The sequence below is a fragment of the Hyaena hyaena genome, unplaced genomic scaffold (genome assembly GCF_003009895.1).
Source record: "Hyaena hyaena isolate Hyena2069 unplaced genomic scaffold, ASM300989v1 scaffold_6, whole genome shotgun sequence".
NCBI lineage: Eukaryota > Metazoa > Chordata > Mammalia > Carnivora > Hyaenidae > Hyaena > Hyaena hyaena.
Window position 1 is genome coordinate 5661022 of NW_024080638.1, and position 14389 is coordinate 5675410.

The 14389-nt window shown below is 41.9% G+C and overlaps 1 protein-coding gene across 3 annotated transcripts in view; it reads right to left on the reverse strand.

The window, feature by feature from the left end:
- Positions 1–14389, reverse strand: part of ECPAS (Ecm29 proteasome adaptor and scaffold) — a 111040-nt gene that overhangs the window by 28335 nt on the left and 68316 nt on the right. For all 3 annotated transcript variants that reach the window (XM_039239790.1, XM_039239781.1, XM_039239799.1), the window contains 7 exons: positions 12752–12875; positions 8738–8883; positions 8323–8377; positions 7387–7501; positions 6387–6455; positions 3254–3371; positions 2752–2919 (listed from right to left, as the gene is read on the reverse strand). In XM_039239790.1, the coding sequence (XP_039095721.1) occupies positions 2752–2919; positions 3254–3371; positions 6387–6455; positions 7387–7501; positions 8323–8377; positions 8738–8883; positions 12752–12875 (795 nt within the window). The remainder of the gene's footprint in view (positions 1–2751; positions 2920–3253; positions 3372–6386; positions 6456–7386; positions 7502–8322; positions 8378–8737; positions 8884–12751; positions 12876–14389) is intronic.

A 14389-nucleotide genomic window follows, 5' to 3' on the forward strand; every position in this document is an offset into this window, starting at 1 on the left:
CAGAGAAGGACAGCTACCATATGTTTGCACGTATAGGAGGATTAGGAGGAACTTAACAGATGACCATGGGGGAGAAGAAGGGGAAAAATAGTTGGGGAGAGGGAGGGAGGCAAACCCATGAGAGACTCTTGAATGTTGAAAACTGAGGGCTGATGGGGGTGGGGGAGAGGGGAAGGGGGGTGATGGGCATGGAGGAGGGCACTTGTGGGGATGAGCACTGGGTGTTATATGGAATCCAACTTGACAATAAATTATGAAAAAAAAAAGAAAATGAGTTTTGAAGTGTTAAAAAATAAATTTTTAAAAAAATGTGAAATTCATCCACAATCAAGATTATTTACCTCTCAAACACACTGACGTGATGAAGGTAACAGCCTACATGTCTCTAAGCTTCTCAGTCTACAAGTCTCTCCCCGCTCTGCTTGCCAGTATGATCATTCTAAAATGCCAACCTGACTCTCTTGCTTTCCTTAGTACATGAGAATAAAGTGCCACCACCCGGACGTGGATACAAATCCGTCTGTGGCCAATCCAGCTCCAAAAGTATTGTATGCCATCTCGCCTATTCCTTGGCACATACTACTTCTCCCTACAACCCGATTCCATCTCTTGCTTGCCGGGCTAATTCCTACCTGTCGTTCAAGATTCAAATCAGGCATCACCTTTGCAGAGAAAATGGCCTACCCTCCTCTGACTTCCCACAGCACTTTGTCAGGCATGTCCTATCAGCCTATGAATACATACACTACTCCATTACACTGAGGCCTCACAGACAGGGACAGGGTGTCACTTGTCTCCGCATCCCTGGTAACTTGCACATGAAGTATTACGATTGCTCAGAACAAAAGGTGAGTTCAATCTTTTACGCGTCTTTAGTTTGATATACACATAACAGTTTGTTAATAACCAACTGATAGACTCAGTTTTTATACTGATCCAAAGAATCTCAAAACTATGGGTTTTCCACTTTTACTCTGTAGGTAGAAGAGGTTTTGTTACCCTCATTTATCCATAAAAAAACCAAGAAGAGAAGTGAATAACTCACCTAAGATTTAACAAACTGACATCTTTCTTTTTTTTTTTTTTTAAATGTTTATTTATTTCTAGGAGACAGAGAGAGAGACAGCATGAGCAGGGGAGGGTCAGAGAGAGAGGGAGTCACAGACTGAAACAGGCTCCAGGCTCTGAGCTGGCAGTCAGCACAGAGCCTCACGCGGGGCTCGAACCCACGAACCGTGAGATCATGACCTAAGCGAAAGTCGGACGCTTAACCAACTAAGCCACCCAGGCGCCCCCAAACTGACATCTTTCTATGTCTACCTCTAAACATTCTGTATCACCTTTCACTTATAAGGAAATGATACTCACATCTTAAGAGCCTCAGCCTGTGCCTTGGACTCAGGTCTGTAAAGCCAACTGGCCTATTAGATCTTGACTGACTGAGTATTTGGAATACTCTCCTTGAGCCTTCAAAGCTGAATCCTCAAGTGCCTATGACCATGAACAGGAGCACACTCAACCTGATACCAAACTGGATAGGAAAAGGCCACATCAAGTGCAGGTACTAAAAAAATATGGTAAGGATCATGGCATTATTTAAAGTGAACTAAAACTCCTTTAAATAAAGGACTTAACCCAAAATGGCATGATCCAATTTTTTTTAATTGGTTGCTTACTAAATGAAGGAAGCCAAAGAAAAGAGAAACATGACACCCTGTTAATCAGAAAAGAATTAGGGAAAGAAGAGAGTGGATTCAAGAGATACTTTGGATGCAGAATCAACAAACTTTGCTACTGGATTCAACTGTGCGTAAAGGCAAGACAGACAAAAATCAAGATAATATAAAGTTTCTTGACACAGGTAAATGGATAAATGCTGACACACAAGGATAAAGGCTGTTTTTAAGTCCTGCTCTGGACATGTTAAGTCTGAGGTGTCTTGAAACAACATCTGCGTGAGGAGGGCAAGAAGGCATCTGGATGTGCAAGGTAGGGACACAAGTCATGTCTGGGCCAAAACTGTAAGACTGGGAACCATCACAGTAAAGATGGCATTTGTACTCACTGGAACTGATGAGCTCATCTAGGAAGATAAAGTTGAGAGTAAAAGGTACTCAGAGGCAAGCCTTGAGAAATCCTAATATTTACAAGTGAAATTGAGTATGAGACGCAGCCAGATAACATAAAACCAAGAGAGAAAACCATATTTGGCAACTGACTGTTTCCTTGTCCATCTCCTCAATGAAGTGAACTCCTCGAAGCAGGAACTATGACCTATTTCTCCAGTCTCACCGGTACCTACAAAGTATTCTATCACTGCCATTTCCTTAGGCAGCCAGCCCATAGACATTTAGATTGTTTCAATTATTTAAGTTTTTTTTTAATGTTTGTTTATTTTTGAGAGAGAGAGACAGAGAGGTGGCAAGCATGTGAGCGGAGGAGGAGAAGAGAGGGAGACACAGAATCTGAAGCAGGCTCCAGGCTCTGAGCTGTCAGCACAGAGCCTGACGAAGGGCTGGAGCTCAAAAGCCATGACATCGTGACCTGAGCCAAAGTCGGAGGCTCAACCAACTGAGTCACCCAGGCGTCCCTACATTGTTCCCATTTTTAAGACTGTAATAAATGTTGCCATGAGCAGCTTTGATACATTGAAAGGTGAAAGAAAGCTCAATTGTTTAAACAAATAAGTATACAAAGTAGAAAGAACGATGAGCGCTGGACAGTCTTAGACAAGGGTTCACAGATACTTGCCGTTGTTTTATCAGTGACCAATGCATTCCAAATACTTGTCATGGCCTGTCGAATGCCCAGGTTGGGATCAAACTGATAACGGTAAAGACGAGGAACTAGCTGAGGCAGAAAAGGAGCCAGCTGCTCTCCGGCTCTGGTGGCAATCACATTAAAACCAAAAGCAGCACCCTAAAACATAAGATGACGAAGTGACTGAGATAAAATATTAAACTGTGGTAAAATATTAACATATTAAATTATAAAGATCACTGTGGTAAAATATTAACATATTAAATTATAAAGATCACAAAATTACCCCTCCCAAACTCGTCCCTGAGTAGAGCCTGACTTACTGGGTGTCCCAGCTTTACCAATGAGCCTTGTAGTGGCCTGATCCCTGATCCCAGTGGCTCTCTGATCCCAGATTCTTACAAAACAAACTGCACATCAATTGCTATCTGACTATGTAGCATGTTTGGTTCTGAAAGTAAAAAGTAAAAACCATCCAGTGACAGGAACTTACCTTCCTAGAATTCCACATTGCATGATGGTTGGCTAAATTCATAAATTTATACACCAGATCCGGCTGACTAAGATCACTTGCCAGAGAACAAAGCTCCTTGTAAGTAGAAAGGCCCTGGCTTGGAAACAAACACACAAAAAGAATACAATAATGTATTTCTCTGTCTCCAACCCAGTAAAAGTGACTTCACCACTATTAGTAGCACATTTTAAAATTATGTTTTCAATCTAATCACCACTGAGGCAGGGAACCAGGGTGAGACGAGACGAATATACAAGTCACCTGACTCAACTGACAACCCCTAGTAAATGACCTGAAGACCCCTGTGACTCCCATGGGGGTGGAGCCCTCACCACCTCCGGAGGCAAGTCAGTAACTCCTCGTTACACTGTACACCAATCTCTCTCAGAATCATGAAAGTCACTTAGAGACAACTTCTATTATCCCTAAGCCTTTTCTAAGTTACAGCACCCCATCTTTTTGTAAAGTATTTTTTTGATTCCCGTTAGTTAATTACAGTGAGTGTTACGTTACTTTCAGGAACAATACAGTGAGTCAACAGTTCCATACAACACCCTGTGCTCATCACAGCCAGTGCATCCCTTGGCCCCCATCACCTATTTCACCCATCACCCTACCCAACTCCCCTCTGGTAAACATCAGTTTGCTCTCTAGAGTTAAGAGTCTGTTTTTTGGTTTTCCTCTCTTCCTCGCTTCTGTGATCTTTGTTTTATTTCTTAAATTCCACATATGAATGGAATCACATGCTGTTTGTCTTTCTCTTATTTCATTTAGCATTATACTCTCTAGCTCCATCCATTTTACTACAAATGGCAAGATTTCATTCTTTTTAATGGCTGAATAATATTCCAATGTGTGTGTGTGTGTGTATATATACACACACACATCTTCTTTATCCATTCATCTACCTCCACGGATACTTGGGATGCTTCCGTATCTTGGCTATTGCATATAATGCTGTTATAAACATAGGAGTGCATGTATCCCTTTGAATTAGCATTTTGTATTCTTTGGGTAAATACCTAGGAGTGCAATTGCTGGATCATAATTCTATTTTTAAGGAACCACTATACTGTTTTCCATAGTGACTGCACTAGTTTGCCTTTCCATCAACAGTACATGAGGGCTCCTTATTCTCCACATCCTTGCCAGCACCGGGTACTTCTTGTGTTGTTGATTTTACCATTCTGACAGGAATGAGATGATATCTCCTTGCAGTTCTGATTTGCATCTCCCTGATAATTAGTGATGCTGAGCATCTCTTCGTATGTCTGTTGACCATCTGAATGTTTTCTTCAGAGAAATGTCTATTCCCATCGTTTAACTGGATTATTTGGTTTTTAGGTGCTGACTTGTATCAATTCTGTATACATAATGGATACTAACCCTTTATCAGATATGTCATTTGTCAAGTATCTTCTCCCATTCCATGGGTTCCCTTTTAGTTTCATTGATTACTTCCTCTGCTGTATAGAAACTGTTTATTTCAATACAGTCTCAGTAGTTTATGTTTGCTTTTGATTCTCTTGCCTCCGCAGACATAGCTAAAAGAGATTGGCTACAGCCAACGTCAAAGAGGTCACTGCCTGTGTTTCCTTCCAGGGTTTTTACTGTTTCAGGTCTCACAGTCATGTCTTTAACCCACTGTGACTTTATTTTTCTTCCCGGTATAAGAAAGTGGTCCAGTATTCCTAACACCATCTGCTGAAGAGAATTTTCCCACTGGATATGCTTTCCCGCTTTGTCAAAGATTAACTGACTATAAATTACAGATTTCTGGATTTTCTACTCTGTTCCATTGCATAGATCAATGTGTCTATTTTTATGCCAGTATCATAATGTTTTGATGACAACTTTGTAATATAACTTGAAGTGTAGAACTGTGACGCCTCCAGCTTTGCTGTTCTTTTCCAAGATCACTTTGGCTATTCGGGGTCTACTGTGATTCCATACAAATTGTAATACTGCAGCACCCCAATCTTGAAAACTTCTTTTGAGTCCTGTTAACTTTCCTCTGAACAAATAATATTTACTCAAAGATCGGATCATTTGTGTTACTCTGTGAAAAGGGTAGTATTTCACTAAAGGTCTATCGGGAGAGTAAATGGAACAAAAATAACTCCAAGGGGTGTCTGGATGCCTTGGTTACCTTCCGACTCTCGATCTCGGCTCAGGTCATGATCTCACCCGTCGTGAGATCAAGTCTCAAGTTGGGCTCTGTGCTGACAGCACGGAGCCTGCCAGTAATTCTCTCTCTCCCTTTCTGCCCCTCCCCTGCTAGTGTCTACTCACTCTCTCAAGACAAATAAACTTAAAAAAAAAAAATTACTTTCAACGTGGAAACAGTGAGCTATGGGAGAAAGTCAAGGACAGAACATAGCTGTTTCTGCTATTGCAGACAGCACTCAAACAGGGCTCTGTGTGACCCGACAGCAAGGCCTAGCCAGCTGCACAGTCTGACCTGAGGGTTTTCAGAGGAAAAGTAGCAGTGTAACCACAATGAAATAATGATAACACAAAGGAGGTAAAGCTCTTAATCTGAAATGCTAACTTGGTGAACCCCACAATACCAAGTAGAGTGCTCCACCAAGAAACGAGCTGTAGTGGAGCCAAGCTATGCCGCTAGACCCCTCCTCAGGACAGGGGACTAACAGCACTGCCCACAGCCCAAGGCCATGTCCTCCCCCAGAGCAGCCCACCACCAATGGCTAAGTCACCAATGGGATTTAAAGTCTAATGAGAGGATGTAAAGGCCTGGCCCCTCAAAGCAGGGCAACTCTGAAGGGCCAGCCCAACCCATTTCTAGAGGTCAGGATCTGCTTAAGTATTAGCAGCAGGTCAGCTATTCCTTGGGCCACCATCCCTCTCCTGCCTCCTCACTGTCCCAGGTGATAAGGCTGGGCACTCTTCAGTCAGGCTTCAGCAGACAAACCTCCACTTCAGAGTCTATTTCCCAAGAACCAAGATGAGACACTACACTTTCTCCACAGAAGTTTTCTTCTTCCATTAACATACAACATTTCCTAGGAAGGTGAGAATCAGCGTCGCGAGCACTCTATTGAGGAGACTAAAGATGTTTATGATGAACAGTCAATGGATCTGGTACACTTACCCATCGGGTGTTTTGCCGAGGCTTCCCCCTTGAAATACCACGGTCTCTCCAGAAACTTCATGTTTAGCTCTAAAGCAGAACAAAAAGACTTTAAATTAGCCTTAATTTTTTCATACCAGCATTCAACTAACTGATACACTTCTTTTATAAACCAGTAAAATCAAATTCCACAGCAAGTATCTACCCTGTGCAAGATGTAAAAGTCACCTAAATCCTTTCCAATCAACCTAAGAATTTTGTAAAATGAACTCTAGGATGAACAAAGAGATGTAAAAGACATTCCACGTGAAGTTAAACTGCATTAAATGTGGCCACCCATTAAAAATGATCCTCCCCCAGGGGCGCCTGGGTGGCTTAGTCGGTTAAGCGGCCGACTTTCGCTTAGGTCCTGATCTCGCGGTTAGTGGGTTCGAGCCCCGCGTCGGGCTCTGTGCTGACTGCCAGCTCAGAGCCTGGAGCCTGTTTCAGTCTGTGACTCCCTCTCTCTCTGACCCTCCCCTGCTCGCGCTATCTTTCTCTCTCTCTCCTAGAAATAAATAAAAATCTTTAAAAAAAAAAAAAAAAAATGATCCTCCCTGTAAGGAAGGCGACATAAAGCAATAACCAATTACAGGAATGACTGTCCCTCTCATCCTCTTCACAGATCAAACTATGAAAGACATGCAAGCTTCCTTTCCACATCATCATGTTTATTCAGTCAACAGCAACTGCAGTATTTTTGTAATCTGACACTTTGCTTGTCCTGAGAGCATTCAACTTTCAAAGCCTGACCTACTGGCATGTTTCTGAACAGCACTTTGGTTTCTTTCACTTTACTGTCTAAACAGGATACACTGAGTGATTAAACTGCTCTCCACTGTATTACAATTGCTGACGTGCAATCCATAGAAGGGCTTAATACACAGGAATGCCAAAAGCTGGATTTTCCTTCTTATATATTCTCAGTATGTGCAAAATTTGCTGGACGTGCTGAAATGTGAAATGTTCAAGTTCACCGTACCTTTTGCCAGTCATAAGTGTCTCTACAAGTGTTGAAACCAACTCCTGTTGATCTTGTTCACTGCCCAGTTCATACACCAACCCAAGTCCTTTTGAAGCAACATCTTGGCTAAGTTCTGCATAAGTCAGACAAAATAATATTACTTTAAGAGAAATTTGTCTTCTGGCCATCAATGGATTTTTTAAAAAGTTGTAACAGAAATCCAAAATCATATCAAAGTGAAGATATGAAAGCATCATCAGTCTGCCTATTTTGTTAAAGCACATTAAATCATCTCAGTGGACATGGCACCAAAAACGTCCCTGTAAAAGAGAACTCTATTCACAAAAGAGCCAACTCACAAGTCAAGTCAACACTGCCAGGCCTGGGCGTGCAGGCATGGTGACAGAGGATAAGGGTGCTGCAAGGCATACTCATGCGAAGTACAACAGCCTCACCTCACAGGATTTCAACACATCCACACCCGATTTTTTATAAATGAAAAGTCAATATAAGACCCCCTCATACTGAAACAATTTCTAAAACAAAGTTACTTATTTAAATGGCTAACACATTCACTCTCTCCTGGCTTATATCACAAAGAGGAAAGGAATCAGAAGTAAAAGAATGCTATTGTTTTAAGTACTAACGTTGAGGCCTCAGCTCTATTTCTTTTTTTCATTTTAAATAGAGTCTATGCCACACAAAGGACTTGAACTCACAACCCTGAGACCAAGAGTTGCATGCTCTACTGACTGAGCCTGAGCCCTCCAGGCGCCTGCAAGGCCTCAGCTCCATTTTTAAATGCAAAACTGAAGAACATGATCTAATTAATGTAATCAATCAGTAAGAATCAACTTTCCTTTGTCCCTCTTTATGTTTATTAACCTAGATGTTTCAAAATGTAGAATACAAGCTTACTGAAATTTGGAAATCAAATATTTACCAATAACCTACCATCATTTTCCGACAAAACAGAAACAAATGCACTCTGAATTTCCTTCAGGTGAGACTGAAAGAAGAAGAAAGGCGTTCAGAACACAAATTCTACCTCTTGGTAAATAAGAATCTTCTCTCAGGGTACACAACACCTTGTGAGAGTCTTCCAACCCCAGGCAGCCACATTACCTATTATGCCCTGATCTCTGAAGGCAGCCAAATTACCTCAAGGTTAGACCACTTACAGGTAGTCTAACGCACTCTCTCAGCCTCCCTATCCTTATCACTTGACTTTATACATTCAAGTTTAGAATTTCAAAGTATCTGGCTCATTGCCCTCCCCATCATACACTTTCCTTCCTACCCCCTATCAATTATAAATATTTCATAAACAATTTCCAAAGGTGCTGAGCACATTAATAGCATGGCTTACCTTCACTTCTTTATGGGTACTTAGCTTCCTCACAAGGGAAAGGAGCCAGATGCAAGCCGCTTGCCTCACATGTGGGTTGGGGCTGACAATATGTTTATTTAAAATCACATCCAACACCCAGGGGACCACATCATTCACATTGGCTCCTGAGGGGAAAAAAGGAATGATAAGAAGTAATTAAAATAATTTAATAGAATTTCCTGAAAAATTAAATATTAAACAATATTTACTCAACACAACAATCTTATAACAAATGAATATCTAAATGACTAAAGGTGTTTAAGTTGCTGAAAGAATTTTGATAATCATCCACTTCAGAACCCAGCATAAGCTCAATAAGCCTTCAAAAGTACTCTCGTAACTTCAGTTCCCTAGAACAAAAACTTATCCCTACGATGGAGGAGGCTATGCATGTGTAGGGGAAGAGGGTATATGGAAAACCTCTGTACCTTCCTCAATTTTTCTGTGAACCCAAAACTTCTCTTAAAAAAAAATTAAGTCAACTTAAACAAAAATGATCCCACTCTCTCTGGTCTCAGCAATTTTTCCTTCCTGCCACATCTTTCCCATCTCCCACCTAACAACTAACATACAAACAAAACTCTCCAGACCTGACTTCCCTCCTCTAGCTACTATGCCTTTTCTTCCTTCCCTTCACTACTTCAGAGTCCTCGCACATTCGTGTCGCGGGCTTGTGCCGTGCACTGTAGCACGTTTAGCTGCCTGCCTGGCCTCCTCTCTCTAGAGACCAGCCACACCTGTCCTCCCCAGTGTCCCCCAGGGGGCAAAATCACCCTCTTACAGTCAAGAATCGCTGCTTTTCAGGGGCACCTGGGTGGCTCAGTCGGTTAAGCGTCCGACTTCGGCTCAGGTCATGATCTCACAGTTCGTGGGTTCGAGCCCTGCATCGGGCTCTGTACGGACAGCTAGCTCAGAGCCTGGAGCCTATTTCAGATTCTGTATCTCCCTCTCTGACCCTCCCCTGCTCACGCTGTCTTTCTCTCTATCTCTCTCTCAGAAATAAATAAAAAACATTAAAAAATATATGAAAAAAGAATCGCTGCTTTTCATTAAAACCTTTCAAGCAGTTGTCTATACACAACAGTCTATATTTTTCTCTCTTTTCTTGAACCTGCTCCAAATCAGGCTTTCACCTTCTCCACAGAAATTATTCATAGAAGTCACCAATTATCATCCTGTTGCTAAGTTCAATGATCACTTGTCAGTTCTCATCTTAATTATCTCTCAGCAGTGTGAGACCTGACTGATTCCCATCCCAGCCCTTTCCCTCCCCTCAGCACAGATTTTCTTCACTTCCCTTCCAGGGCCCTCTACCTCAGACCACTTCTTCTCAGTGTTCTTCCCTGATTTCTCCTCATCTACCAAAACTAGGAACTTTTGGGACCCCCAGGGCTCAGCTGTTGGACCTCTTCTCCCTTCTACTTATCCCTTAACGATGACATATAGCACATGGCTTTAAAAACAATCTTTACACGATACTTCCAAATGTTTTTCAAACTGTGACTCCTCAAAATGCCATACTCATATATACAACTGACTTCCAGAAATGTCCATGAAGATACTGGTTGCAACCCACCTGCGGGTGAGTTGGGTCACTCCAACACTGAGAGGGAAAAGTGAGAAGGAAGACCCAGAAAAGCAGATTTTTCTAGCTACGATGGAGCCTAAGGGACCTGTGTATGGACACACCTAATGGAAATATAGCTCTGGAGTACAACACAATGGTTCTAAGACGAGATATCCATTTAGGGGTCGTCAACATATACTGGAATGAGTGAACCAGGACATCTCAGCATGGTGGGGGGTATGCAGGAACAAGACCAGTGAAGAAGAATGAGAAGAGGTCAGAGGTAAGGAAGAAACCCAAGCAAACACAGTCTTGCAAAAACTGGGTGAAAAACATTCCAAGAAAGTGCTGGGGATACACTAAAAGCCTGGGCGAAAATGCCACCCAACCAGACCAAAAACAAAGGAGAACACAGGTAAAACAAGATTTCAGAAAGCAGGAAATGGTTAGGAGAGGACCCTAGAATGATTAGACTCCTAAAGGAAAAAAAAGCTAGAACAGGACTCCCACAAAGCCAATAAAAGGCCTGAAAAAGGTAGAGCTCTATTAGTGGACATCCCCTCTTCATAGGAATCTGGATATAGAAAGGGTCAGGTGCTATTAACTCCTCACTCGTCACATAAATCTAGTTCTCAAGGACACCTGGGTAGCTTCGTCAGTCAGCTCAGGTCATAACCTCACAGTCATGAGATCAAGCCCTGTATCGGGCTCTGCACTGTGTATCAGGTTCTGTGCTGCACGTTGAACCTGCTTGGTATCGACTCTCTCCCTCTCCTTCTGCCCCTTCCCCGTGCATAATTAATTCATTCATCTAGTTCTCAGAGGCAAATCCAATCTCTCCTTTACCTTCCCATAACCAGAATTCCAGCTCTCTGCAGTTCTGCTACCTAGGCGGCTACAATCACCAAACAAACAAGCTTGGATTAGATCTCCACAGTGTGCCAGGCACCATGTTACATGCTTGAGATACTAGGATGGCTAACACCTAGGCCCTAAGTGGCTTCTCCAATGCTGTATCTTCTATTCAAAGCAAGATCAGTACACTATAACAAAAGACATCAAAAAAGCTGAGTAGCACTCAGATAAGAATGACAAACACACATGATGAAAATTCAGATCGAAAAGTCATCATCACCCACTTCACAATATTTTATGCTCTCCTTTCTTTAAACACACGAAGATGGAGTGAACCTTAACACTTGATGGACAACTGAGACTCTTAGATGAGCAAAGAGCCAAGCCAAGCAAAGAGCAAACTTCCAAGAAGAGTTTGAGACAACACAAGAAGTTCAGAAGTCTGAAGACTGGCATAGGTACCATTCTATTAATCTTCATTTGCTTAAGTCACTACAGAGAAATCCATGGACTCAGACACATGCCTTTTACAGCAAATCTGCTATTCCACATCATGAGCCCTCACTACTATCAAGCCTCCAACATCACCCCTCATGTGCAAACTGAGAGTTTCTACCTCCGGTCTGGTTGCCTATCTGTTATCAATGGTCACTTCCCTTCCTTCAGTATCTTCTCTTTATAGACACTTGTCCTTACCTGGCCTCACACTCATTCAGAGAAGTCTCAGTTCTATCAGTTTCTGTAAAGCCATAGCTCTCCTTTTTTTTTCCCTCTTAAATAGTTTACTGTCAAGTTGGTTTATATAGCCATAGCTCTCCTAATCAGACAGCAAGTGAAAGTACATCTTTCCATTTCTTTATGGTTGTTAATGAACTAACAGGTGAACATGGAAGTATGCAAAAATACAAAATGCAAAACTAGTGTATTCATGATGAAATACAATTCATAATGCAACCATTACCACAAAAACACTATTCTTTCCTTAACTGAGAAGATAACATATAAAACACCAAGTGACCTTTCCTTTGTTTTTATGATTAAAAATACATTTAAGTATCTGAACCAGAATTTATTTTCAATTCCAAAATGAAATCAAACCACAAGACCTATGAAACCATAGTATCTACACGTAGTTGGAAACCGCACCCTCCCTCACCTACATAGCCCCCGAAAGCCAGTGCACCCTCTGTGCAGAGGTACATGGAATGCCAACAGAAGACCCTGAGGTTTCATTATGTGATGAAGGATTAAGGGACAACTTGCCAATATAACTGTGTCTCAACTTCTGAAACTGGCTAAATACCCCGACCCTCCAGAAAAGGGCCCAAGCTTGAAGGTACGACAATAGCTAATTCCTTTGCTTGCCAAGGGACTAAACAAAGAAGTTCTTGTTCATTTTGTGTTCACTCTCCTTTAACCAACAATTTTTCTGGACTGAATCAAACTGATAAGACATATAAATATTTTTTTAAGTTAAAATGGAACCCATACATTTTTTCTTTTGCTTCAAATGTGAAAATAAGACCAGAAAGGATTTCTGGATTATGAAGGGATGAGCTGCAGGTACCGACCAGCAGGGGGAGTATACTCCTCTTCAGTCACCAGCCAGGCGTCTCGGGCTGCCACGGAGCCGGTTCCTATGGCAGCGCTGGTGATGGCCTCTCCAATAGTGAACTGCAGCTCTATCTGCTTGGCCTGCAACGAAGGAAACAAAAGCCATGAATCGGAGAGAACATTTCCCAAACACGTTCATTTCCACAAAAAGGCTGTTCAGTATCACGCATGTCAATGTGCTTTGTTCTTATCTTTTGCCTGGATTGCTCTCACCTAACCTGGTGGCTCACAGGCGAGGCGACGTGAGGGAATGGAGAATGCAGAGAACGACCTCAACACCATGTTGCACTCTTCACCCTCAGCAGAGAACCACTAAGCAGGGATTTTTAATCACTGGAAGATGCCATTAACTTTGGGGAAAAGAGCATGGACTGTGAAGCCACATTGATCTTGGGGCAAATTCTACTCGGTCTCACCAGCCACACAAGCATATTTAAACTCTTGAGCCTCAATTTCATGTATAATGGGGGCATAACATCATCAACCACCTCGTCAGGCTGCAAGGAGGGAATGACAATAACATACGTAACATTTCTAGCGGATCCTGATGTGCGGTAACTGCACAACAAAGAGCAACCATTATAATGTATTCACTTATTAGCATCTCCTCTTTGCACTCCTAAATTACATAATGTCTGCAAGTCACTCTCCAGTGGTTGAGAAAATGAGAGAATGATAAAGCAAATGTGGTAAAATGTTAAACTTTGTTGTATCTAGATAAAGGGTATATGGGAGTTCTTTATGTTATTCTTACAACTGCACCGTAAGTTTGAAATTGTTTCAAAAATCAAACATTAAAAAAATCCTATACAGTATACACTCAAATTTTTTTAATTCGGTTTAGAAATTTTGACATGTTGGGGCACCTGGGTGGCTCAGTCGGTTGAGCGTCTGACTTCAGCTCAGGTCATGATCTCGCCGTTCATGAGTTCGAGCCCCATGTCAGGCTCTGTGCTAAAAGCTCGGAGTCTGAAGCCTGTTTTGGATTCTGTGTCTCCCTCTCTCTCTGTCCCTCCTCCCCTCACACTATCTCTCTCTCTCTCTCTCTCTCTCTCTCTCTGTCTCAAAAATAAACATTAAAAAAATTTTAGAAATTTTACACATTTCACAAGAATGTATCACTGATCAACATGGAACTAGACCTGTCTTAAGTTCCTGTTGGGATTTTCCTCTGTTTACTGTAAACTGGAAAAGACCTAAGAATGTGTGTACTAAGAAGAGAATGAAGAACAGAGGGTCCCTATGAGGGACATGGAAATAGTGACCTCTGGGAGAATTTGGCACACACACCACAGTGCAGCCATTCCTAAGCTCAGTCAACTAATACTCTTGTCTCGATGAAGGCGTCAAGTGCTGATATCAGAGGCTTCCGACTCTGAGGAAAAACAATTTCCAAGACTTCAGTTCTACAGCTTTCCTGGTCAAAGCTTCTTTGGCAATTCTAAGCAGAGAAAAAGTATCTCAATATAGAGGATCCTATATAGTAAGGATTCATTTTATGTGCCTTTTTTCACACATTTTTCCTATTGTTACTAAGAACATAACTGGCATTACAAACAAAAACAAAATTCCTTAACTCCATTTGTAAATGATAG